This window comes from Parambassis ranga, chromosome 14 (assembly GCF_900634625.1).
Source record: "Parambassis ranga chromosome 14, fParRan2.1, whole genome shotgun sequence".
NCBI classification, from domain to species: Eukaryota; Metazoa; Chordata; class Actinopteri; family Ambassidae; genus Parambassis; species Parambassis ranga.
Window position 1 is genome coordinate 19,732,739 of NC_041034.1, and position 25,365 is coordinate 19,758,103.

General features: G+C 43.9%; 1 protein-coding gene across 4 annotated transcripts in view; it reads left to right on the forward strand.

Annotated features, from left to right (window-relative positions):
* The window catches only part of robo3 (roundabout, axon guidance receptor, homolog 3 (Drosophila)), a 71,945-nt gene extending 49,053 nt beyond the window's left edge, over positions 1–22,892 (forward strand). For 2 of the 4 annotated variants that reach the window (XM_028420930.1, XM_028420932.1), the window contains 20 exons: positions 73–244; positions 2,247–2,452; positions 9,894–9,975; positions 10,541–10,709; positions 13,332–13,498; positions 13,582–13,703; positions 13,785–14,001; positions 14,471–14,595; positions 14,707–14,890; positions 15,635–15,871; positions 16,232–16,271; positions 16,361–16,500; positions 16,586–16,870; positions 16,981–17,128; positions 17,634–17,852; positions 18,582–18,781; positions 18,879–18,986; positions 19,110–19,277; positions 20,497–20,639; positions 22,111–22,892. In XM_028420930.1, coding sequence (XP_028276731.1) covers positions 73–244; positions 2,247–2,452; positions 9,894–9,975; positions 10,541–10,709; positions 13,332–13,498; positions 13,582–13,703; positions 13,785–14,001; positions 14,471–14,595; positions 14,707–14,890; positions 15,635–15,871; positions 16,232–16,271; positions 16,361–16,500; positions 16,586–16,870; positions 16,981–17,128; positions 17,634–17,852; positions 18,582–18,781; positions 18,879–18,986; positions 19,110–19,277; positions 20,497–20,639; positions 22,111–22,122 — 3,144 coding nt within the window. In that variant the 3' untranslated portion in view covers positions 22,123–22,892. The remainder of the gene's footprint in view (positions 1–72; positions 245–2,246; positions 2,453–9,893; positions 9,976–10,540; positions 10,710–13,331; positions 13,499–13,581; positions 13,704–13,784; positions 14,002–14,470; positions 14,596–14,706; positions 14,891–15,634; positions 15,872–16,231; positions 16,272–16,360; positions 16,501–16,585; positions 16,871–16,980; positions 17,129–17,633; positions 17,853–18,581; positions 18,782–18,878; positions 18,987–19,109; positions 19,278–20,496; positions 20,640–22,110) is intronic. The other 2 variants (XM_028420931.1, XM_028420933.1) reach the window with 1 other exon arrangement.
* Positions 22,893–25,365: the final 2,473 nt, after the last annotated feature.

The window sequence follows — 25,365 nt, forward strand, 5'->3', positions numbered from 1 at the left end:
CTAACATGCCTGGGTTATTATGGAGAAAGTGAAATGACTCATACCCTCCATCACTTTTTCCCTCTTCTCCAGATCTTGCTGTTCCCCATTCAGGAGCCGTCCCAGTCCGGCCGCTTCTCTGTGTCTCTGAGCGGCGAGCTGACCATCGCTGATGTCCAAGTGGAAGACTCGGGCTATTACATCTGTCAGGCCATCAGTGTGGCTGGCAGCATCCTGACCAAAGCCCTGCTAGAGGTGGAAAGCGGTGAGTGTGGACACACTCTAACCTGGTTACACAAAACATTCTGAGTGATTCAGAGGGCGGTAAACAGTGATGACAATGAAGACACAGTGATTGCTGGTTGAAATATTTATAGAGGAAAAAAGCCTTCATAATTCATGGGCTTGTCTCTGCTGTTAACTCCCTGAATGTTTATTATAATTAGGAAGCGTTCAAACTTTTCTAACTTTGAACTGTCCAATGGGCCTTGAATGCATCATGTTTGAGACCAAATACTACATCATTTTTTTAGTTTTTGCTAACACCTCTTATGCACTTAGAAACATGCTGTACACACTGATTCCAGATTATTTACGTTTTTGTCAAATCTAAAATCAAAGAAATTTGTGTTGTGTGTCTTTCTAAATGTTTTATACTAATAATAAGACATATTTGATCTGGACCTTAACAGCTACTCTCCCAGCAAGTAATACAATTAAACATCCTGTCTTATAACCTGCTACAGAAACAGCTTCCTTTTATTAATTAAAAAAGTGCGCAGCCATCACCATCTGTTTCAGGTAGTCCTCTAAATTTTACATTTATCACTTCCGATATGATTAATCAATTCAGCCCAACATGTGCACCAACCAAAATTTAAAACCCCTTAAATTCCACCTCAGATTAAAATCTCATTCCTCCCAAATGAGCAAACAGCAGGAGGCCTGATCTGATGTAATCAAAAGGGACAACTGGTGATAGTTCTATGCAAATAAGTGCGCTCCGCTCCCTGCATCCTCCCCAATCAGGGAATAAACAGGGATTTAGTTCAGCTCCATCTAACTCTAGAGTTGACTTTTCGCATTTTCTCTGATGATATCAGAGCCTGTGACAGGACGGAATACAGATGAGGGAACGTATGTGGACACAATGTCAAATTGCGGCGCGAGTGAAATGTTCTATTTTCGCTCTGTCATTTGGAGAGTTCAGCTCTTTCCACTATTTATTTAACTTGTCCAAACTGAGCATAACTCTACTTGGCATAGCGGGCTGTTTACATTTAAGACTGAACATACAGACGTGGAGCACTGCCTTATATGTCCCTTGAAGATCACTGTATGTGGCTGCAACACGAGGGTGAACTAACAAGCTGTAAATCAAATCGGCATATATGTTCCAACTAACAACAAAATATATATGAATATAGTCTAAAAGGAAATACAGTAGATGTTGTAATTATCCACCAAGAACACACTGAACATCCTTGTCTGCCAAAAGGTGCTTTAAAACATGATAAATTATACATATTCTTTGAGCCTCCACTCAGCATCATGCAAAGTGGCCCTTCTCTCCGACGGGAGTGTATCCACACACCCCTGCCCGAAAATCTATGTCATCGATTTGCATGTTGAACTGGAGCAGGACCAGAGAGAGGTGGACCTGAGAGCCTGTGGGACTGCATGTTCTCTTCCAGTGACATTTTACATTTCACATGGCAGGTCATGCTGCCGTTTCACAGGCAGCCATTAGGATCTGTAACCCACAGTGCAAACACTCGGCTCTGCTGTGCCTGAATACATAAAGTCTGCCAACACAGTATACATTTCTGCTACCCAGTGTTTTATAGTGTTGTTTAATGACCTTTCATGAGTGTATGGTAAACATGAAGCAGCTTAGCGTAGTTCTAAGCATACAGTGAACATGTGTGCTTTTTCCTCTATGCGAGGTTGCCAGGCAACCAGCCAGGACACTCTGCCAATATTATATTATCTTTTTTTAACTCCTTCTCCGAATGTTTCAACTGTTCCTTAAATATATCTTTTAGTAGTTTCCTTCCAAATATTTGCAAATAGTCAGATGCTTTAGAATCAAATCAGTGTGCACTCTATAAGATACATCCTCTGTTTTGAGTTTTTTTCCCATTCTCAGAGTATGCTGTGATATAAAATTACCTTTCAAAAAAGAGGAATAAAGCACATGCCTTGCTGGGCCAAACATTAAAGAAGAAAAATATAAATCAAATCCTGACTCTTCTTTATTTCCACAGCACCGTCAGACCGGGTTCCTCCCATTATCCGCCAGGGACCAGCCAATCACACAATGGCTCCTGGTTCAACTGCTCAATTACACTGCCACATTATGGGCAACCCCATCCCCAGCATCCAGTGGGAGAAAGATGGACAGAGGATCCTGGGAAACGATGGGCGGATCAGCTTGATGGAAAATGGCACCTTTCAAATCACCAACCTCCAGGTACCAGCATAAGGGACTTAAAGGGCCCCTCACTACAGACAAAATATGTTTCTATGGCAGTCAACTGACAGACAGCTAAAGGTAGTGGTGAGCCGCTAGCAATCTGCAGCCTTACCCCTAGATGGCACTAAATCTGACAAACTGGCCCTTTAAATACATTGATTTGTAACAGAAAATGAAAATAAGATATATATAGTGTCATTTTAAATTCACAATTTTTCACTGATGACCTCTGTGTAGTTGTTACTCCCTCATCTCATGACAGCACACCCTTCATTAAAATATATATTAACAGTCTACATGTTTGCACATCACAGATGATGCAGTTTCCATGCAGTAAACACAAAATAAAACAGCACTTTTAATTACAGGGAAGAATGAAGCACTTAAACAGACGACTTTTTTACACTTGACTCAAATGATGAGTTTTTATGAGAGGTGGGGAAAGGTGGCGGGGAGGACGGTGAGGTGTGATCACCATGATAATGAGCGCGCCAAGGCCATTAGCAGTCGTTAGTGCAGTCTTACTCCATGCTAATGAAATCCACTCTGCCCAGAATTCCCTCCTGGGTACAAAGCAGCACCTGAGGTCACTGAAGCCGCGACGAGACTCGAGGAGGCTCACGCATTAATTGATTGTGGGTTCTTAATGATTAACGATCGCTGAGACTTGTAATTAAATCCTCAATACATCAGCATGAGCGAGGAGTGGATGAATGAGAGAAAGAGAGAGGTAGAGCAGGAGAGGGTGAGCGAGAGAAGCAGAAATAGCTGGGAGTCAGAAGCCTAAAGTACATTTTATGCTGCTTTCATGTCATGTGGGAATAAAGGGGAATGGGTTGACAGCTGAGAGCACCAACTTGGAAATGCTCAGGCTTTGGAACCCGTTGGAGGGCTGTCAAACAGCATGTTGAAGTTGTGTGTAGGCTTTGGTTAGGTTTGAACTGAAGATAAAAACATTTGTGTGCTTCAGATTTTAGAGAGAAGGTCACACACTCACTTGTGGAAATGTTACTGGAGTGTCCAAGAGTTTAAATCGAGGCAACTCAACTCAAGGATTTTTTTTTTGAAGACTGGTCTGTCTGCTTTTCCCTTTTTTGCGCCCACTTTTCACCAGGCCCCTGTTTGGGTAGCCACATGTTCTGAGAGCTGTGGTTATTTGTTCTTAGTTCTTCCTCCTGCCTTTGGGTGTTGTTTGCGCCCGGTGTTGTAGGGTCCTGATGACACTCAGCTTATGCTCCAGTGGGTGGTGTAAATCAAAAAGTAGATACTGATCTGTATGGTAAACCTCAGTGCTTAGGCTCCTGTCTGCTTCGGTGTGCACAAGACAGTCAAGAAATGCCAGACTGTTGTCTCTGACTTCCTCCCAGGTGAGCTGGATGTTTCTGTCCGGACCAGTCACACAGTAAAAACATTGTCATCCCATATATATCAGGAGTGTCTGAGAAACTCAGAAGGATGTTCAGTACACATCAGATCCCAGTACACTTTAAACCCAGCTCCACCTAATGCAATGTAATCTATGCAGTTCAGTGCAGTGAGGAAAGCTCTGATCTCTATATTGGTGAAACCAAACAACCACTACACAGAAGGATGGCTCAGCACAGGAGAGCCAGCTCCTCAGGACAAGACTCAGCAGTTCACCTTCACCTCAAAGAGAGTGGTCACTCCTTCCAGGACAAGAATGTCCACATTGTAGACAGAGAGGACAGATGGTTTTAAATAGGAGTCAAAGAAGCATCTATGTGAAGTTGGATAAACCCTCTCTGAACAGAGGGGGAGGGCTGAGGCATCAGCTCTGACCTGTTTACAGCTCTGTCCTTTCATCCCTTCCTAGCAGGTTTCACCCCATTCAAACCCTAACGATGGGCTGTTAATTTTATTTTATATAGCACATTTTACAATCATCTTGTTAACTAGTCCTAGTCGTTAACTGACCATTAACCAACAAGAGACATCTTAGTCATGTGTCCTGAGCACATAAAAAACAGAACAGAAGAAACCACTCAGAGGAGAGGCGAAACTATGACCTGGATGAGTGAGAGCATCCACAGACATATGTTGCTGGAGTGCATCACTAAAGCAACAAATCAATGCTCATAGTTAGTGTGATTGATGAGGCTGATTGGAATGTCAATTGTTCTGCAGGTGTCTGTTCCCAAAGTTCCCGACAGATATTGGATTTGATAATAGTGTCTGGGGAAAAGCTGCATTATTACATCTCATCCATCACAATCCATCCAACAGATTTCAGTAGATTTTACTCAGTGCCACAGTTGCCAAGCTGCTGTTGTGTTAGATGAAAAGTTTGCAGCAGACATTTTGATCTAGAAGGATGGATGAAAGAAATGTTGTTAAAGATGACTCGCTAAGGTTAAGGAAAAGCAAAAACCTCTGAAAGATAAAGTGGCAAAACTGCACTTCCTCAAGTTGTCAGTGACGCCAAAACTGAGTCAGTCCCCATCGACTTGTGACTGGGGTGATCCTCATACCAGCTGCTTCTAACTTGGCTGCTCCAATGCATGCTGAATGTCACCACGTGATAAAACCAGCAGGTCTACATCATTTACAGGGTGCAATCCTGAGGCCACCAAGCAGTGGCCAAGCACAATGACGAAAAAGAGTGGCACCCACAAAACAAACAGCGTGGTCCGTCTCCAGGTGTACAACACATCCTTTTGGGGTTACATTTGCCATAATGTGCTATGTCACAGCACATTATTCTTTTACATATGTGTTATTCATAAGAGAGCATGTATTAAATACTAAACACAAACTCCCAAGATAGAAAAACAACGCAATCAGCGTTCATAAAACACATTTAACCCCGAAATAATCAGTATAAATAAGTGGATTTCATCTGGGTCCCTGGAGCGGGACAGATGGTCTGTTTGTTCCTCGTACCCTGGCATTGAAGAGATGCCATTACCCTGGGATCGCTGCCAGATCCACAGCCATCCTTCACTCTGGTGCCAAGACGTCCTGGACAGACGGGAAGTGTGTGTGTGTGTGTGCGCAGTGCTGTTAAATGGTTGATATGAGTGTGTGTGTGTGTGGTAAGAGGTAAGGAGAAAAGGAAGGGAAACAAAGATGGAGGAGTGTGAGAAGAACTGCGTGGATGTAAAGAGATTAACCACGAGTAATCAGGTTAAAGCAGGAAATCGAGTTCACATGTTGACTTTAGATCCAGTGTGCATGTGTTATAGCCTGTAATCACATTTCCCTCCTGCACCCACCCAAAAACATGATGATCATCATCAGGCTTCGGTGTGGAGGAGACTGAGCATGCATCCTGCAGAAGGCACAAATATCCCCTTAATATAGGAATAAGTGTTTGTACTCTTTACCTTCAGAGCTGCCTCCCCTCCCTGCTCTCTCTTCCTCCTGCCTCATCCATTTTTCAGCAATCTGCTTCGCGCAGCGCCCGGAGCTGCCGGCCTTGATTAATAGTCAGGTGTCTCGGCTGTTTACTCCTCCCACCCTCCGTGCCGAGTCTCCATCCGCCGATCAAACGCCACCATCTGGGGACCCGTCCCCCCTCTCCCTCCCTCTCTCCCACTGCCACCCCTCAGACAGGCGCATCATCAGCCAGCACACAGGTCAACTCAAGGTCAGAGCCTATAGAAAGAGGAGGAGGAGCAACAAGGGGATGTTGTATGGGAGGCAGAGTCACCTGTCTCGTGTCCTGCAGGACGCTCTGACAAGCCACTTAGGCCTGAGTAATTCCTCTGTCACTGTTACTGATGAGCCGGCCCCACAGATGCAGCAGAGGAGAATGGCTGATCGCATGCACGGCAATCAGCGAGGCATTAGTCATGATAGGTCCTGCTGTGCACATCCTCTGCATAATGTATAAGGTTTTCAGTGGGAGTAATACCGGCTGAGGCCGCTGAGTAAGTGAGTAAGGAAGGCCCGGCTGGATTTGCGGGCCTGCCGATAAATTGATGAACTAAAGTACACAGGAGTAAAACATCTCACAGACAAACAAGTAGAAAATACGTTCAAGTCCTGTAAGAACAGGGTAAAAAGGGTCATTAAATCACTTTGGACACAGATTACAAACCCACTCTTTAATCCACTTTTGCTCTTTGCTTGGTCCCATACTTAAAATGAGGCCGCACAATGCTCCACCATTTTGGGCATTGCTGCCTGGACTTTTCCTTTTTTGTGTCAGCACCAAACAAGTCAAGTGGGTCTATCTGAGTGGTGTCCAGAGCTGTCACTGCAAAAAGTCTTCTTGCTGTGCTTTCAAACACTGTATTCTTCCAACATCGGGCGCTTGGGTAAAAGAGATGATGTGGCTTATCCAGCAGATCATCACACTGATTGGTATTGGATGAGCCTCTAGGCTAGAAACCAGTAACACTACTTCTCAAGCTGGGGTCCTGGCAGGAAAGTTTGTGCTGTTTTCCAGTTGCGTTGTATGTGTGTTCCATCTACAGCACAACTTCAGGTCCCAATGGGAGTGTGGACCGGACCATTGACCTCATGTACAGATCATTTTTATACAGTGTATGTACTTAACTCCAGGCACTACATAAGTTTGAAATATACTATCAAGAACTTGCAAAAACTGAGGGAGGAAGACGAGGATTGCCTTAGCATCAGCTTCTCTCATATATACATATATTGTTCTGGGTCAGTATTATAGGAGTGACTAGAATGTGGATGGAGTTCATGTTGACCGACAGTTGCAACAACTTCAAAGCTGCATATAAAATTATTTTTGTAACTGAGAAGTTGTGACTATTTGGTGAATTTGCCTTTAAATGCGTGTGTTAGGAGCCGGCAGTGTTTGTGACTCCCTGCTTGATCTGGTTGGTTCAGATTTATTGTGGCTCGGCCGTGACTGGGCGCCTCTCTTGCTGGCCTGAGGCCAGACTAGAGGGTACGCCTTGACTTAGCTTTAAAGTGGTATTACACAAGCCTGCAGCCAGCTGGTTAGCATGTCAACATTAGTGGATATCTCCCCAAGACAAGTCAGTGTGATGGCATAGTTGTTCACATGCTGTGGATAGTTCAGTTTGTAAAGTTTGATTGAATATTTATGTCACCTTTATTCTGAAGTTCCTTCTCTTCCTGTTTGGCTACATTAATAGTGCATTGAAGCTTTTGTTTTTTTCTCTAATATTTAAAAGAGCACTTTGACAGCCTGTTGTTATTTGACAGCATTCATGTGCAGGTTGACACTGCATTGCGTGACATTGCTTTCACGGCTTTGCCGCCACCAGCTGCTGAGCGCCACAATGTGAAAGTGATGCATCTCCTCAGAAATAGAAAAAGATGGCTGATCCTGGGGTTTCTTTTTTTTTTGCATTTCATGGCATTTGCATTGCCACTCCTTTTAGTCATCTCGTTGTTGTTTTTTTATGCTTGTGCGCTTATGCGTGCAAAAATACAAGCTATTCATTCGGCAAACGGCTGCATCACAAAGCTGATACTACGGATTTTACATTATTAATTGAAGATCAAAGAACAGACATCGTTCAGAGTCGCTGCTCCTGCCAGTTGTTGCTACTTCAGTGTCACATTGAATGATTCCCTGGTGTAGAGACCCCAACGTCTCCCACCGTTGTAAGCAATTTCACAGCCTGTCTAGCTTTTGGCTTGCCTCCCTAAAAAAATAGCCAGCATTCACATGCACACACACACACACACACACACACACACACACATATATATATATATACACACAGGCACATTTATCACACACCTCTTAATTACATCTGCTCATAGCCTGTCCAGAATGCTAAGTAGCTGTTGAGTAGAAAGACTTGGCGCCTCAGAAATTTCTGGAGCTCCAGCCAGTCATTAAAATTCAGCCCTTTGATCCTTGCTTTAACTCTCCTCCTTGGCTGCATAGGAATCAGATGAGAAACATAAAAGCCACCAGCTTGAGCTTTAGCTTTCACTTCAAATAGGTCCTCTGAGAATATATCATTTAATAAAATGAAAATAAACAAAATCTCCAAAGTGGAGGAAGTTAATTAAAGCAGATGTTAGGTAATGTAAATATTAATATGCGGTTAGCAGTAATTATTTCTACAACATGCAGAAAGATTATAGTAAATCTAACAATCAGATTATTTAATAGTCATAATATTTATTTATAGGTAACTTTCAAGGACACCTTATATAGCACAAAATAAAAAACAGCAACAAAACAACGACAGAATATAAAACAATGGATTAAGAAGGGAGAAAGTCAATGGTATGGAGGTCCTTAGGTAAAGAGTTCCAGAGTCTTGGGGGCAGAGCAGCTGAATGTTCCGAGGACAGGTGGGGTGGAGAGGAGCGAGGCTGAAGGAGGTCTGAGGTGCAGGAGGTCAGAGAGGTATGGAGGTGCTGGGATATGGAGAGCTTTGAGGGTGAGGAGCAGAATGTTGAAAGCAGTTTGTGAGTGGACCAGGAGCCAGTGAAGCTGTTTGAGAATGGGTGTGTCATGCTTAGAATTATGAGTATGAGAAGAGACGTGTAAGGTAGACCAATGGGAGGAGAACTGCAGCAATCGATACCGGATGTGATCAGGATGTGATCAGGATGTGAACACGAACAGCGGTGCTATAGTGTGTGATTGACAGACGAAGGCGGTTGATATTGCAAAGGTGGAAGTAAGCAGACCGGGTGACATTATTTGATGTGAGCATTGAAGGAAAGAGAATGACAGTCAGACTCTAAACCTGAGGGAAGGAGGAACAATACTTGGAGTTTTTGGCTAAGATTTTTAATAAAATTCATTCTATTGCTTAAGATGCTTCTTATGGCTTGAAGGGAGGACATTACTAAGAATTAGTTACAAGCAATGGCTGTCAATCAAGAATGATATACAATTTATAGAGAATCACATACTCTACTAGTAACTCTACTATATACAGTTTGATTCATTTTGTGTTTTGTTTTTAGTTTTCCTCTATTTTCTCACATTTGTCTCATTTCTCTGTGGTATTAATAATAACAATAATGTATTCAAATACTTTTCTCTCATTTATCATGTCAATTTTTGTTGTTGGGGTGGGAGGGGTGTTTTTAAAAAGTATTGATTTAAGGTTGCTGATGAGTAAGGAAAGGATTTGTAATCCAGTGGTTGTGCCTCCTAATTGTTAGCTCAGTTTTCATCACAGATACATAACCGGAGCTCTACAAAAAACAGTGACAACTCTAAACGTGTGACTCTCAGTCAGATGAACATATTCCTATACTAAATATGCAGCCTTTACTTTGATGTGGACGTGGAGTGGAGGTTGAGTCACCTACCTGCCTTTGTGTTGCCTCCACGCCAACGTCCCGCTGCTCAGTATTCTGAGCACAAACATTCTGCTTTTGAGAGATATGACATTTAGTCTCAATCACTGGTAATGGATGCATTAACATAGTATCACGCTCACACACACACTTTGCACGCTAAACTAATGATACACGTTTTTTTTTTTACTGTTGCCAGGAAACGGACTCTGGAGTTTACACCTGCCTGGCTTCCAGCTCCAGTGGAGAGACGAGTTGGAGTGGAGTGCTCACAGTCAAAGGTAAATTGTCTCTGCGTGATTTTAAATGCATGCAAATGACAGCCCTGTGAAGAGGCAGCACATAACAACACGCTGTATATAATTAAGAGGAGAAGTTATGTGCAGCATCGAAATTAATAAAAACCATGATTTTCTGTCAATCTGGGTATTAATTAACAGTGATGACGTTAAACTGTGTGTGTGTGGCTGCAACAAAGCATGTCAGCCCTGCTGGTCTTACAGCAAAGTGTGCAGATTGTGCCAATAGCTACACAGCTTAAGATGTAAATGTGAGATATGGTGATGGCAAGCACACCGTTAATTGTGTTTTTTTTTTCTATAAGCCATTACCTCATAAAATATATCCAGCAGTGAAGATTTCATTATATGGAATTAACAAGCTGCTCTAACGACACCTACATTTATTATATGACTATTACCATCCTAATGGATCGGGATTTAATAGCAAAGTTCTGTTGAGGAATGAGGAAGATGCAAATCTTCAGTCAACATTAGCAACTAATGACAAAGCTAAAGGCAGGTTATAATCGCTTTCCGCCCCCCCTCCTCTTTCCTCCTCTTTCAGAGAGCGCAGACCCATCCGTAGCTCAGGCCACCGAGCCCTTCCAGCTGCCGGGCCCGCCGCACAAACCCATCGTCACTGACGTGTCCAAGAACAGCGTCTCTCTGACCTGGCAACCCAACGCTCATGAAGGAGGAGCAGCCGTCACCTCCTACATCATCGAGGCCTTCAGGTGAGTGAAGCATCACAGATAAAATGAGTTTTTGTGTTTTTAATCTGTATATGTGTATCACTTCTATTGAACCACGAGCTGCTTAAAGACAAATCAGTTTACTTCAGCAACGACACGGAAACTCCACCCAAGCAAAGAATAACGTGGCTATTCCGAGCTACACACTACAGCTACAGCATTAATTAATTAGCATCAGGCCTTGAAATAAAGACACAATGTGCAGGAGAAAAAAGAGAGACTTACTAGAGTGAAGGCATTTGTAACCAGTCTGACTCACTGGATGCAAGCAGCTGCCATACATCCTGCTGCTCGGTGTTTATTTCATGCTGCTTAGACACAAAAAAACATATTATGACAAAGATGTAGCTCATGCAATAACACCAGTATGCTATGATCATAAAGGAATTCTACTATTTTTCTTTTTGTGACACCTGGGCAGGAAATTAGTTCCTGAAAATACGTTAATTACATTTCTCCACCAGTTACTACATTACAAATCCTAACCTAGCCTATCCCAGCTATCTATGGGTGAGAGGCAGGGTACACCCTGGACAGGTCATTTTGTTTAATTTAATTCATGTAAAAGTAATAAGCATCGGTGATATAGACCAAGGGTAGTGGTTTAGTAGCTTCTTACTCCAAACACAATCAAAACAAGGTCCCCCATACCAGTTTTGCATGATCCAAGTGAAACTATAGTGTCCTCTGTGACTGCCTCCCATCCTGGCTGGACCTCAGCAGAAACCCTCACGTACCGTCACCTGAGAAGATTCCATCTTGGATTAATTAGTAACATATTCAGCTGGCCGTCATGGGTGGCTCACCGGGTGGAAGTAGGCCTCCAGATGAAGATAGGCAGTGTTATGAGGAAATGTGTCCTTCCAGTTCGATAAAGAGGGGAACACCGGCAGGGCTTAATCAGATCCAGACGTCCGCGTGGCCCCTGGCAGCGGCTGAATGTCTCCAAATAACGCAAACTGATTCTTTATAAAGCAGCTGGAGGGGACCGCTGGGATGTTTGCAATAACATTTCCTTGCCTGAGGTGCTGAGGTTTGTTTGTAGGGTCGCTTGTGTGTGTGTGTGTGTGTGGTAGATGCGATACATATGCAAGGTGTAATGGTGTTTATTTAAAGTGCATAGACAGACTTTCAGTCCTCCTGGTATTCATTTTGTCTGTGAGCCCTGTGTGAACTGCTTCGGAGCATCACTTCCACAAAGAATCTAGCACACACTCACAACACGAGTATTCATGAGTCGTTGGTCTAATTGTTGCAAGTTCAGCGCCCCCCCCCCCCCCACACACACACACACACACACAATACCCTCGGGAAAAATCTAAAAGTGTCAAACAAATGGTTGAGGAGGCCTTTGTGGCTGCCGCTCTGCCAAGGTGACAATAAATTCACAGAGAAGATGGGGAGGGGGGACGTGGATGAGGGATAATGCATCTGAGGGAGTGCCACAAGGCCAAGAATATGCCCCCATTTCCTGTTGGCAGCTGCGCCTCCTCACAAGCACCAGTACATTATTCATCGGGACAGAGGAGATCCTTGGTCTGAACCAGGAAACTTTGCTCACATCTGCTTATTGTTTATCAGATATTACAGGAAGACAGAAATGGAAGCCTGCCTGTGCCTGGAGATCTGAGCATGCATGGGTTAATGGTGTATCTGCACATCAGATCAGCATTGCAGAACATTTTAGAACTGGTTTAGGCCCTCACAGGCTCATGTGTTATCTGTATACTCTGCTACATTTATTAAATACAAACTATAGATTTGTGTTTGATAAGATATATTTTCACCCAAATAATCTTAAAATAGAATGTTATTATTTAAACATTCCAATAGCATAAAGCATAAAAATGATTGAATGTCGTCTCCACATGTTTGTTTGTTTGTTTACACAGTATCAGAAAGACTTGATGAAGTCTCAGGAGACATGCAGGCACAGACAGAAAGCCTCGAGGCTCACTGTCTGCCACTATAGAACCAGACTCCACTGTTACAAGAACGACATGTTTCAGGAGCAAATTATTAACAATATGTTTCCGAATGGATATATGTGTTAGTATTTTTATTGAATAGATGTAAGGCTAGAGAATAAATTCAAGTTGTACGGGGAGTTTAAAATAATCATTAAAGACAGAAAGATGCCTCAGTACGTTCCCTGCATCCCACACTAAATACAACACTTCTCTTTTATAGTTTGCAAACTCACCCAAGCTATGTTAGTATTCATATTATGTGATTTATACACAAACATCTTGAAAAATGTATGTAAAAACCTTATTCCCGTAAGAAGCCCTCATTGTTTTAGAGCTGCTTATAAAAAATTATGACTTGAATCAGAATTTCAGAGACAATTATGGCATTAGTTCAGAATGTATTTTTAAATCAAGTGTGCAATGAGCTTTAATTGCAAATGATCCTTCTTGTTTTTTTTATGACTTTTGGAAATGTATTTTTTTGTGAATGGATTGTATGTTTTCCTTTTCAGTAAGCATGTCATGCACCTACAGCTGTAAAATGCTCCAGACACAGTAATGCATGATAATGGCATAACATAAAGTACTATTTCCTGATTATATTAACACCACTCATGCTTCTCACCTTTCACAGCCAATCAGCAGGCAGCAAGTGGCAGACAGTAGCCGACATGGTCAAGATGGAGACGCACACTATCACGGGCCTTCTCCCCAACACCATCTACCTGTTCATCGTCCGCGCCGTCAACCCCTACGGCCTGAGCGACCCGAGCCCCATCTCCGAGCCGGTCAGGACACAAGGTCAGTGCGCACACAAATAAAACAACAATTCATGTCTGCAGCTCTCTAAGGACTCTAAGGAACGTGTGTGTTTCCCCCCTTAGATGTGAGTCCTACAGGTCAGGGCGTGGACCACAGGCAGGTGCAAAGGGAGCTGGGAGAGGTGGCGGTCCAGCTTCAAGATCCCGTCACCTTGACAACATCTTCCGTCCGAGTCTCCTGGAATGTGAGTGACATTTAGAAAACGGAGAGAAATATATAATAATACTTCATTCCTCAAATGCTGACCTCTTTTTTTTTTCTTCAGGTCGACCGTCAGTCTCAGTATGTCCAGGGCTACCGTCTCTTCTACCGACCCAGTGGGGGGACATGGCTTCTCCAGGACATCAACTCCCCCTCGGAGCGGAGCAGCATCCTCACCAGCCTGCTGAAAGGAACGGAGTACGAGATAAAGATCCGTCCTTATTTCGATGAATTCCAGGGCAGGGACAGTCGAACGCTGCTGGTTCGAACCCCGGCAGAAGGTAACGAATGTGGCGACACCACAGAGAGATTCAAAGAGTTACTTTGAATGAATTGTGATAGGTTGTCTTGGATACTGTGTGCCCTTGGAAATGGCTGTTCATTAGCCTGTGTGACACACCGAGAATCTCAGTCAATGTTATCTCGTTTTGGGGTTAATTTTATATCCTCTGCCGTTTGGCTTCATTTATATTGATTGGTATTTTTATTAAAATCAGCCTCCACGCTGCCATTTTTTTTGCAGCCTGGGGGTTTGTATCGGTTGATCCAACCTCCAGATTAAAAAACAAGGGAACAGACAGTTTTTGCCACCAGCACTTCAGATGGACCTGCCTCAGTAGCTTAGTCTGGCAAAACATTATTAACTTGTATAGCCTTCAGTAAACCTTCATTTCCTGTAATGGCACGACTCACTTTCATGTTTCTTTTTTTGTAATGGTTAGTAATAATAATGAATCCTGTCTCTTCCAGTCCCCAGTGCCCCACCAAGAGCCGTTACAGTGGCAACAGTGAAGCTAAGCAACGGCTCCAGCATCAGTGTCTCCTGGGAGCCTCCGCCCAGCGACATGCAGAACGGCATCATCCAGGAGTACAGGGTGAGCAGCACACAATCCACAAAACACACACATGTTAAAAATAGATCCACACTGATTGAAACAAATATCTAGAGTATCCGAAATGTTAACCAAACATTTGTGTGTATCCAGGTTTGGTGCACGGGCAGCGGTGGAGACAACCAGACCAGATACTACATCAACAGGACAGTGGATGGTAACACGCTGTCCACGGTGCTGAAGGGCCTGATGCCCGGCGTGCTCTACCAGGTGGAGGTGGCAGCAGTCACCAGCGCTGGCGTCGGCACTCGCAGTCAGCCCGTGTCTGTCCTGTTCAGTGAGTCAACACACCATTGATTTGAAAATAATGTCAATATGTTCAGACAGCTTCAAACTCTGTTAGCTCTGTTGAGCTAATTTTAGATGGAGTGCCATTTAGTTTTGCACAGATCTTCATGGTTCCCAGAGGATAACCATGAACATCCCATTGATTCCTTTTGCTCCAGTGCTGCTCTATGTACACTGCTGGGTCAAAATGTAGTTCATCTCAAGTCAGCTGGGCTAACCCAGCCATAGGCTAATTCACATGGGGTTAGGTTACATATGTGTTCCAGTATGCAGGGTTACATTTTTACCAAAACAATAGGCAAAAATTAATTTGGTATAAAAAAAAAACTGGCTGACCCATCCATCCATTACCCGCTTTGTCATGGGGGGCTGGAATAGAATTAAATCAGGTGAGGAGTAAATACTTCAGTGAATTAACCAATGAAACTGACATAATATCAGGTGGTAGTGTACTATGTCAATATTTGTAACTTTATCTTTTTCATTGTTCTGAGAGGATGAATCCTACAGGTGTCCTACAGTTCACATCTAACACTACCACAGGTCTAAATTCTAATTTTCCATCCAGCCTGAGACTCATTTAGTTTAATTATAAAGGTGCAAATAGTGTGGCTTTAAAGAAATAAAATGTTTACATGAAATGTACAGGACAAATAAAGCCAGTGATCCACAAAGATTCAATCTGCCCTCAGTTTCTTATTGTACCTCCCCCGCCTTGTTTTCTTTCCCTCAGAGCTGCCGGCTGAACAGCCCTCTGTGCCCGGCGGCACAGCCAGCGATAGCGGCGAGGAAACCAGCGTGAGCCTGGCCGAGCAGATCACAGACGTGGTCAAGCAGCCGGCCTTCATCGCGGGCATCGGCGGAGCCTGCTGGGTCATCCTCATGGGCTTCAGTGTCTGGATCTACTGCCGCCGCAAGAAGAGGAAGGAGCTGAGCCACTACACCGCCTCCTTTGCTTACACACCGGCAGGTCTGGGTTTGTTATTGCTGACCTCAGGCTTTCTCATACTTATGAAAGCAGTCATGGAAATTACCTGTGGAAAGGGGAATCAGATTGTTTGCCGAGGGCAGTTCATATTTAAATACATTTCAGTGTATTTTGTGACTGCCTGCTCTACATAAGGTCCCACTGTAGTGTAGTCTGTTTGCAGACCCAGAAGAGTATAAATGCACGTTTGCACTACTTAACTTAACTTTGTGACTCTTTTTTGGTGGGAAAATAAAACTGAGCAATGCTGAGAGCAGATTTCATAAAAAGAAGCGAAGTGGGACAGGAGGATGTAAGATGCATGAGTCGCTCATCACTCTCATCTTTGTCTGTCTTCTCCAGTTGGTTTTCCTCACGGAGAAGGATCTGGGCTCAACGGAAGGTACTGGATTTATATCCTACTTTTTTATGATCAGCATGTTTTGCTAGTCTTGCTGTTGTGCATAAATTAATGGCAGAATGTCTCTGTAGGCCCGGCGTGCTGGGAGGCAACATGGGCAACTACCCATGGCTGGCAGACTCTTGGCCCACCACCAACCTGGTCCACAACGGCAAAGACGCCGTCAACTGCTGCACCGGCAATCACGACACAGCTGAGAGATACTACAACGGTAGGAGCGCCTGTTGTTTTTGGGTTGTTGTTGTGCCTAAAACAAACGAACACTGTCCTGAACACCGCCTCCCTGTCCTCTCTAGAAGCCGGCATCTCCAACTACCTGAACCAGACAGAGAAGTACAGCATGGGAGGCTCAACCGAAGGCCCCATCTACAGCACCATCGACGCCACCAGCGAAGACCTGCACAGCTTCACCTACGCCCAGCATGCCTCCACCACCCCGTACGCCTCTACTTCCATCGTGCCTTTCTCCAATCAGGGGCAGCAGGCGCCCGCCCACGCCGGCGAGCAGCAGGAGGACGGGCATTGGATCACCCAGCCAGGACCTTCTGGAGCTCAGTACGCACAGCCGGACCGCTGCAGTGGTAAGAAGGACATGCATAATTTATCAGCCTCTCTTGGCAATTTAGTTGTTTTTAAATGTGCAGAAGGCAAAGTTGTTTCCTCTTCTTCAAGTGAATCGCTGTGCTTCTAGGTAAGCCCAAGCAGAAGGCCATGGGAAAGGCTGTCAAGACCCCGTCTCTGACCTGGATGGAGTCCTTGCCCCCACCTCCGCCCATTGGAGAGCTGGAACAGTGCGAGGAGGACGAACAGCTCCCAGACCACGAGGACATGGACATAGGGTTAGTCAGACACACCTCTTACACGGCTGCATCATTACTCAGACTCAGCGTCACCTCTAACAGGCACATTAAGTATCGAGCCAAACGTAGCTCTTATGCCTCTGGCCTTAACAACTCAATTAGCCCGGCCTTGGTCAATTGCTTTAGTGATTTAGCTGTTTTCTCCACCCTGGAAACACAATTAGATGTGTTCCTCCTTACCACTCGCTCTCTGCCACCTCGGAGCAAAACTATCACTCAGTAACACTCTCATAGCAGCAAATCCACCCAAGTGGAATCTTAGCCTCCTGCAGTTTTGCCAATGGCAAGACCCTCTAAGTTGAGTCGGTCCTGAAAGAACATCATTAATCTTTAAGTAGCCTCCTAGCTAGCTTGGTTCGAAGGCACCGCTGAACAAACAGGCTGCTGCTCGACATTATCTCTTAACAGCACACAATAGAGATAAGAAGCAGCCGCAGCTGTGCGCCGTGCCGCCGAGCTGTAACAGCCTGCTTTGTCCTCACAGCTCAGACGAGGAGTGGTGTCCTCCCCTCCCAGAGAGGACCTACCTGATGGAGGGCTGCGAGGATGGACCCTGCCCCCCACAGAGGAACAACGCCTCCTCTCCGGCCACTTCTTACAGTCACCAATCCACTGCCACTCTCACCCCATCACCCCACGAGGAGCCCAGAGCAAACCATGATCTCCCCCGCCTCAACCACATAGACGGCCAGCATCTGTCACGGTATGAGAAACTATTATCTTTATAAGTACAAATCATTTTAGCCCAACTTGGAATCACAAGGCCAGTAGCTCATGGTGCTAATGTTCACTAATGTGCACTTTACAGACCAATGCTTCATACTTCCATTGTGTACATGTGAAGTGTGTGTGTGTGTGTTCAGCATTGCAGTGTTTCTTCAGATAGAAGTTGTGCAATCAAAGTAGCCAGTCTTTCCGAGCTAATGCTAGGTTAAAACTGTAACACTGTAAAAGCTGTTAAATAAAAACATATTGGTGGCTGCAGTGTAGTGGCGCTCAGTGCTGTTTGAAGTTTTAACCACCTTATCTTGATTGCAGAAAATTTGATCATGCTTACACATTTTGTTTGGCAGGGTACAAACAGCGCATTTTGATTTTTGAAACTTAAATATGATCGACAGCAATAAAGCTTTCCGTAGTAGAAACACCTTGATGACATTTGTAGTCCAAATTAGCCTCTTGTTAGCATCCTGTTAGCATCTGTCTTTTTTTAAGACATATGAAAGCTTACCAAAATCAATAATAGGGTATTTATTAAATGTATTTTATGTCTGAAAATGTTAATTAAATAATGATAGATCATAACAATAAAAGCCAGGCAAACTATTTCACAAGTCCTCCATGAAATGTCTTCCTGCACCTCACTCTTCAACTGTGAGAATTAGCGTCTGATTTGTTCCCTCCAGTAACATGTTGCCCTTACTTCCCATAGCAGAAGGTTACCCTGCGGTCCAGTGCCAGTCCCCCAGGCGCCGAGCCCGCCGCTCACCCAGTCCAACCCCAACCTCTCCGGCCAACAGCATCACAGCTCATCAGAGGTTGGCACGCTGCAGTGCCAAAGTCCTGCCCAACGTTGCCTCCACAGCCAGGGGCCGGCTCAGAATGAAGACAACGTCAGCGCCACTACACCCGGTAAAGTGACTGGAAGCAAACAAGGTCATGGAAGCTTCACATACAGTCCATATAACAGCACCCACTGACTGTTTGTTTATCCCTTCTTCTCACGCAGTGCACAGTCGCTCATCTCCAGCAGATACATGCACTCCTCCCAACCAAAAATCAAGAGTGAAAAAAAAAGTGTCCAAGAGCTCGGGGTACAGAAGAGATATACAAGGAGGTGAGAGGAGTCCAGTTCAAATCATTACTATCAGCAAATCCTGCACCACAATCCAAACACTCCTTCAGAAATGTACATGTTTTTTTTTTGTTTTAAAGCAAACACTCTGAACTATGTTTTTAGATCTGCCCCCTCCGCCAGAGCCACCCCCAGGGGAGGACAGGTTGCATGGCACCCAGGGGTGCACGGAGGCCAATGGTACTGTGAACAGTGCTCTGTCCTCCCTGGAGAGGAGTGAACACAGCAGCAACAGCCACCAGAGGAAAGGCTCGGGACAACGGCACGGCGACAGTAAGACGGCATTTCTGCACAGGGTTTCAGTCATAATGCTGAGTAAGGTCATGAAACATCATATCAGAGCAGAGAGGCGATGTGTGCACTGTGATGGGATGTAGATAAATGTGTACTATTGCACAGTCACATAATGCAGTATCATGCCTCCTCCTGCACTGCAGTATTTTCTCCTCCGCTGTCACACAGCAGTGGAAGCTGGGACTGGCTGGAACGTGTCGTTCCTTATAAATGACTTTGCAACGTGAAGCTGTAGGAAGCGCACACATCACAGCTGGTCGGCAATAAGTGAACGCACGAGGAGTGACTTTGAAAATACACAAACATGGCAACACGTTGCCTCCCTGTCACAGAAATGCACTGCTTTTTAAGAGAACATTCTGTGTAGTGAGAAGTGAACATACCGAACCCAGGAGGTAAACAAGGATGTGGGTCATGATGCACACATGCTCCTCCATATCCTTTATTTCAGCTTCCTGTCCTGAGCTGGATGTTTGCATCATAATAATATTAAAAACGCAATTATTAATAACTCAGTGGTTCACTGGACTTTTTTTAGCCTTTTATTCTTATTCATTTTAAGAAAAATGTTCATATTAGTTTACATGAAGCAATTACAGTTCATTTGTAGCTATCTCTGTGGTTTTGCAGCTTGGTAATGCTGTATTTCTATGTTGCTGTTCATTAGCATTTTTAATAGCATTTGGTTGTTTTTTATTGTTTATTTTAACACTTTACTACTATTACCACATAGTTTAATAGATAATACCTGGTCAAGCTAATATTTTAAGCTATTTCAATCTTATAATTTAGCATCAGCTAGCTTAGCTATAGCACAGCAACATTTTCTATTATTGGCAATTTAGCCAGTAACTTTTAGCTTTTACTCTTTCTAATGGTTAGCTGTTATTTTTAACTCTTTATTAACTCTTTATTTTCACCTTTTTTTCTGTTGCTCCTCTGTTAGCTTGTTTACTGTGGTTCACTACCAGTTTGGAATGTTTAGATATTACAGCATGTGGATACTTTCTCATTTTTGCTAAATTACTTTAGCAACTTTAGAGAACTACAACACAAAGTAAGCTAGCTGAGCTAGAGGTCTGTTTACTGTGCTATTGAATTTGTAGAGGGACAGACTGCAGCATAAAAAGGATTGTGTTGCCTGTAAGACATGTTGAAGTTTCACCGTGTTCACTGTTAACCCTGTGTGTTCTTCCAGACGAGGACCTGATGCTGTACAGCAGTAAAGCCGCTTACCTCTCCAGAAGTCAAATGTCCAGTAACTGCTCCACCACGGGCAGCTCCTCGTCCCGAGGCTCCACAGGCTCCCGCGGGCTTAACTCTACGAGGAAACACAGTGAGGTAGTGCACTGCTAACAGTTTCGTCATTCCAGTGTGCAAGGAAAAAAAAAAGGTTTTCTTTTTACCTCATATTATTTAAATCATGAATGGTTTTAGATATTCATGAGCACAGGAGCGCAGCCCAGCCCACTGCTGCTGTAGTTTAGTTTTATCTACGTACTGCGCTCCATAAAACACATAATGTTACATGTGCACATGAAGAGAGCTTTTACACACACTGTTATTCTCTCGGGCTCATACACAGCCATTACTGTCTACTCGGAGAGCTTTACAGTAAGAAACCATGTTAAGCATGCACGCCCACCGCTCTCTCCGGAGTGCACTTCTGAGGGCACACTTCACCGTGGGAGCGCTGCTTTGAATGCACCCCCTGCAGGCTCCCTCGCGACCAGCCAGTGTCTTTTATGGCAGAGCACGCTGTGCCAGCCGGATGCAGAGCTCTGTGGGGGATTTCGTGCTGGTGATGCACTGGAAGCTAGTGGCCGACGGAGACGATAACGAAGGGACGGATTGACATAACCACATCCGAATATTCATCACAGATTGTGATCAGACTAATCAGACATGTGTTTATATGAGAACGGGCTTGTGTTTCAGCTTTCATGCTTCTGTTTTAGTGGTGTAGTTGTTAAGCGTAAAGCTGTAACCCGAGGCTCCACCATAAAGGATGTTCCCTGTCACGGGTCACATCTCAACACACATCTGACATGGGAATGTAGCAAAGCAGCTAGTAAAAGTAACACCGAGACACAGACACAGGGCTGCCTTGTATCTCCCGCTACCCCAGGTCACCCCCCCACCCCACCCTAGCTGACCCTCACCAGCCTTTTCACGCCTTCCCGTGGACATGAAAGCATCGCAGTAAAGTCTGAGGTGTTTCCACAGGAAGCCTGGATCAGGTTACCGCTTCCACATGCCTGCTTATCTTCTGGCCTTTGACCCAGTCTAAGACTGAGTGTGAGGTTCGGGGGCAGGGAGGGGGTTTTGAGACCGAGAACAGACCAGATCTGTATTAGATTTATACTTTTGCTCATCGTATACAAAATAAAAGAGCATCTGGAGCACAGTTAGATGGATAGATCTACATGATTGTATGACAGACAGTCACCGTGGACATTTGCATGTTTTCATATGCATTCATTGTCTGGCACATGTGCAGCTGTTGCCCTTGCGGTGAGCAACAGCAAAAACACCTCTGGTTACCATCTGATAATCTAATTTGTGTATTCACAAACAGAAAGAACTGTCACGGTTGAGAGGCCACGATGAATAACATCAGACACTTGATGAGATGAATCACAAACTGCCTGCTACCCTGACAGTTACATATTGATTTGGACACAGTGCAGCATGTTGCACACAGCACGCATTAAATGCAGCAACAACAACAACATGTGCAATACCGCTGACTATCTCCATCACAACGATCAATGATGGACACTGATGTGTGCTCTTACCTGTCTTTGTTTAGGAGATGAGATAAGGACACCGGTGTCTCCGCACCTTCGTTGCCTCCATCGCTCCCATTGGACACAGCGAGCTTGAAGGACATCCCGGACATTACAGCGTAATGGCTGTGAAAGGATACAGAACGATGGACAATACATCCTGTTTTTATGGTATTATTACTATGATTATTTATGAGCTATGGAGAGTTCGCCCCTTTCTCCCACCCATGATTTGTAAATACCTGTGTCTGTACTGTTCTTTTGTGGGCTCTGGATACAGGAAGAGACGTATATTGTATTTATGAGGATAAAAAAATGTCACAAATGTAAAAAAAAAAAAAAAAGTCTGTTATTATAAAACAAACATGTCTTCTTGAATGTGCCAACTCTTTTTTTTTGTTAAAATGTATACTTTTTTGGTAAAGCATTAACTACTGTTGCACTCTTGTTGTCATGGCAAAACAACAGAAAATTCGAAAGCACAAAGTGTGTTTGCTGGTCGAGAGGGAGAGGTCGGAAAAAAGCCAAAACGAGCAGGTCCTCGCCCCCCCAAAAAAAAAAACAAAAAAACCTGCACCCACCCACCGCTGGGACCCCCTGCACCCATGCTGTCCGCTAAGAATGTCATACTTTTCTACGTTTTCCTCTGCAAGCAATGTGTTCCAGTGTGCCAGCAGACAGACAGGCTTTATGAAAGTTTGATTGTAAAACCATCCCTCCTCTTCCTCCTCCTCCTCCTCCTCCTCCTCCCTGTGACTGTCTGAGAGACTATTTGCTGCAGTTTGTGAGATCAAATTTGCATATACTCCCCTAAAACAAAAAAAAGGTGTCTGTGGACTGACTTTTTGTACTCTTGTCGTTTTGTAAATGTACAATAAAAATACATTTGCTGATCTAAGCCTGTGTGTTACCTTACACTCGAGTATAATCGTGTGATTTTCAAGAAATAAAATGTGGGTCAGGGGTCAAAACAGGGGAAAAAAAACACCAGGGTACACCCTTTTTTGAACTTTTAATTTTCAATTTTTTTGACGTGTTATTGTTTGACCCATTTTGTGGAACATACAAACAGGTTTTTCGATGCATTTATGAAAACAATGACCAAAGTTATATTGTAGCATCATCCAAAATACCTAGGTATAACACTGCTGTACTGTGGCTTTTTACCCCATTGTTTCGGACATATAGTGTCCTTTCTTATGCAGGAGTGAAACGTGTTCTGTTATACCCCTAGGTGTTTTTTTAATACCTTCACAATGTATTGGATATATACTATATATTATAGTTTTACATTAACTGGAACACAGGAGGTGTTTTTTGAACCATTTTTGACACGCTTACTTCCAGTTCATTGGATCTACATTACAGGTCAAAAGTCTTCCATCCATCCATCATCTGAACCTGCTCTGTCCTGCAGTGCAGGGTCACGGGGGGCTGGAGCCTATCCCAGCTATCAACAGGTGAGAGGCGGGGTCCACCCTGGGCAGGTCAATCAAAAGTCTTATAGCACCATATTTATTCTAGTTTTGTTTAATTGCAAATCAAGCAGTTTTCAGTCCAATGAATAGTGTGAAATGATGCAAAGGTAAGTGGTGAACAAATACATTTGAATTGAATTAAAAATCCAGTCAAGTCAGAGTGAGAGGTTCTCTGAGCCAGAACAGCCACCACATTCTGCAGCACCACGCAGTACCCTCTGGTATGCACCTATTGGGTCAGGGGTTCATCCAGCACGATCATGACCCAAAACATAAGTCCAGGCTGTGACAGGACTACCTCAGGAATAAAGAAGAAGATGGTAGGGTTGATATCATCAAGTGTTGCCAGCACAGTCTCCAGACTACACCCCTGTGGAGCTGGACAGAGGACTGAAATCAGAGCAACCTACAAGTGCCACACATCTATAAAAACGTCTGTAACAGAGCTGGTGAAGAATATTTAATTTTCATTGTAGAAAGAAGGCCACGAGTGAGTTCAGCTTCACTTATATCTGCCAAAGGCGCTTACTTTGATGAGTCATAAGTTTCTTGCTATAGACTACTATGATAATTCTGATTTTCTTTTTTTTTTAAAGTGTATGACCAACATATCATCAGTGATGGCTCTTTGACATGGCTATTTTTAAGTTTTAAGTCTCTGTGTACAACATACAATAATAATAAGTAAGCTTCCTAAATAAAAACAGCATTTTTGGTAATGTGTTAAAATTCTTTTGTCTGTTGTCCCCAACAGTTAGAAGATAAAAAATGATGATGTTGAACACTTTGATACCACACCATGAACAATCCATTCACACCCCCACCCAAAAAAAAAGAAAAAAAAGCGGGTGAGCTAAACCATGTCAAGGGAAAATGTGAATGAATGAATGTGGAGTACATGTACCACATACACACATGATGAACTGTTAGGTATAGAGCAGAGAGTCATACTTCATGGGGAGGAAGAGGCTGTTCTCATGAAGAGCATTCCTAATGTAAACACTAGAGACCATGTTGTTTATGGGACAAAGTGATGAGGTCAAACTCCAGACAGTCCCACACTGTAATGTGTTTACTGACAGGGCCAAACAACACCTGAGTACTTTTACATGTAGTATTTTAAGCACGTGGAGGAGAAGAAGAAGAAAAGAAGAAGAAAAGAAGAAGAAAAGAAGAAGAAGAAAAGAAGAAGAAAAGAAGAAGAAGAAAAGAAGAAGAAGAAAAGAAGAAGAAGAAGAAGAAGAAGAAGAAGAAGAAGAAGAAGAAGAAGAAGAAGAAGTTCGCTGTTGTTTCTATCTCACATCTCACTGCAACTCTTATGGGATTGTGTAAGGAGTGCATTCAGGTCAGAGACACACAGTCAGTGAACGCCGAACACTCTTAAACTTCTAAAAACTTCAGCCTCCAAACTTCTTCTTCTACCTTAAACGCTTAACCCCTGAAACTTCTTATTCTCCTAATGCCTCGTTTTTCCTCCAACTTCACAGTGCATTGCACCTGGGTGAGTGCTGCATGCACCGAGGAGCATGAAATTGGCCGAGCTCTCTGCTCTGAGAGTGCAACACACACACAAACACACACCCTCCTGCTGTCCACCTGAGACAAGGCATGCATTACCCTCCGGTGCTCTACAGATGCTCGCCGTGTCTCGGCATACACAGGCTGTCTAACTCACAGGCTCAGCTACACACACAGGTAGCCCGCGGTGTGTGTGTGTCTTCTTTCACTGCTCTGTGATCAACTACAGGGCAAGATGCTGCAGCATCTCTTTGTTGCAGTCCACATATACTAGACAGGCAG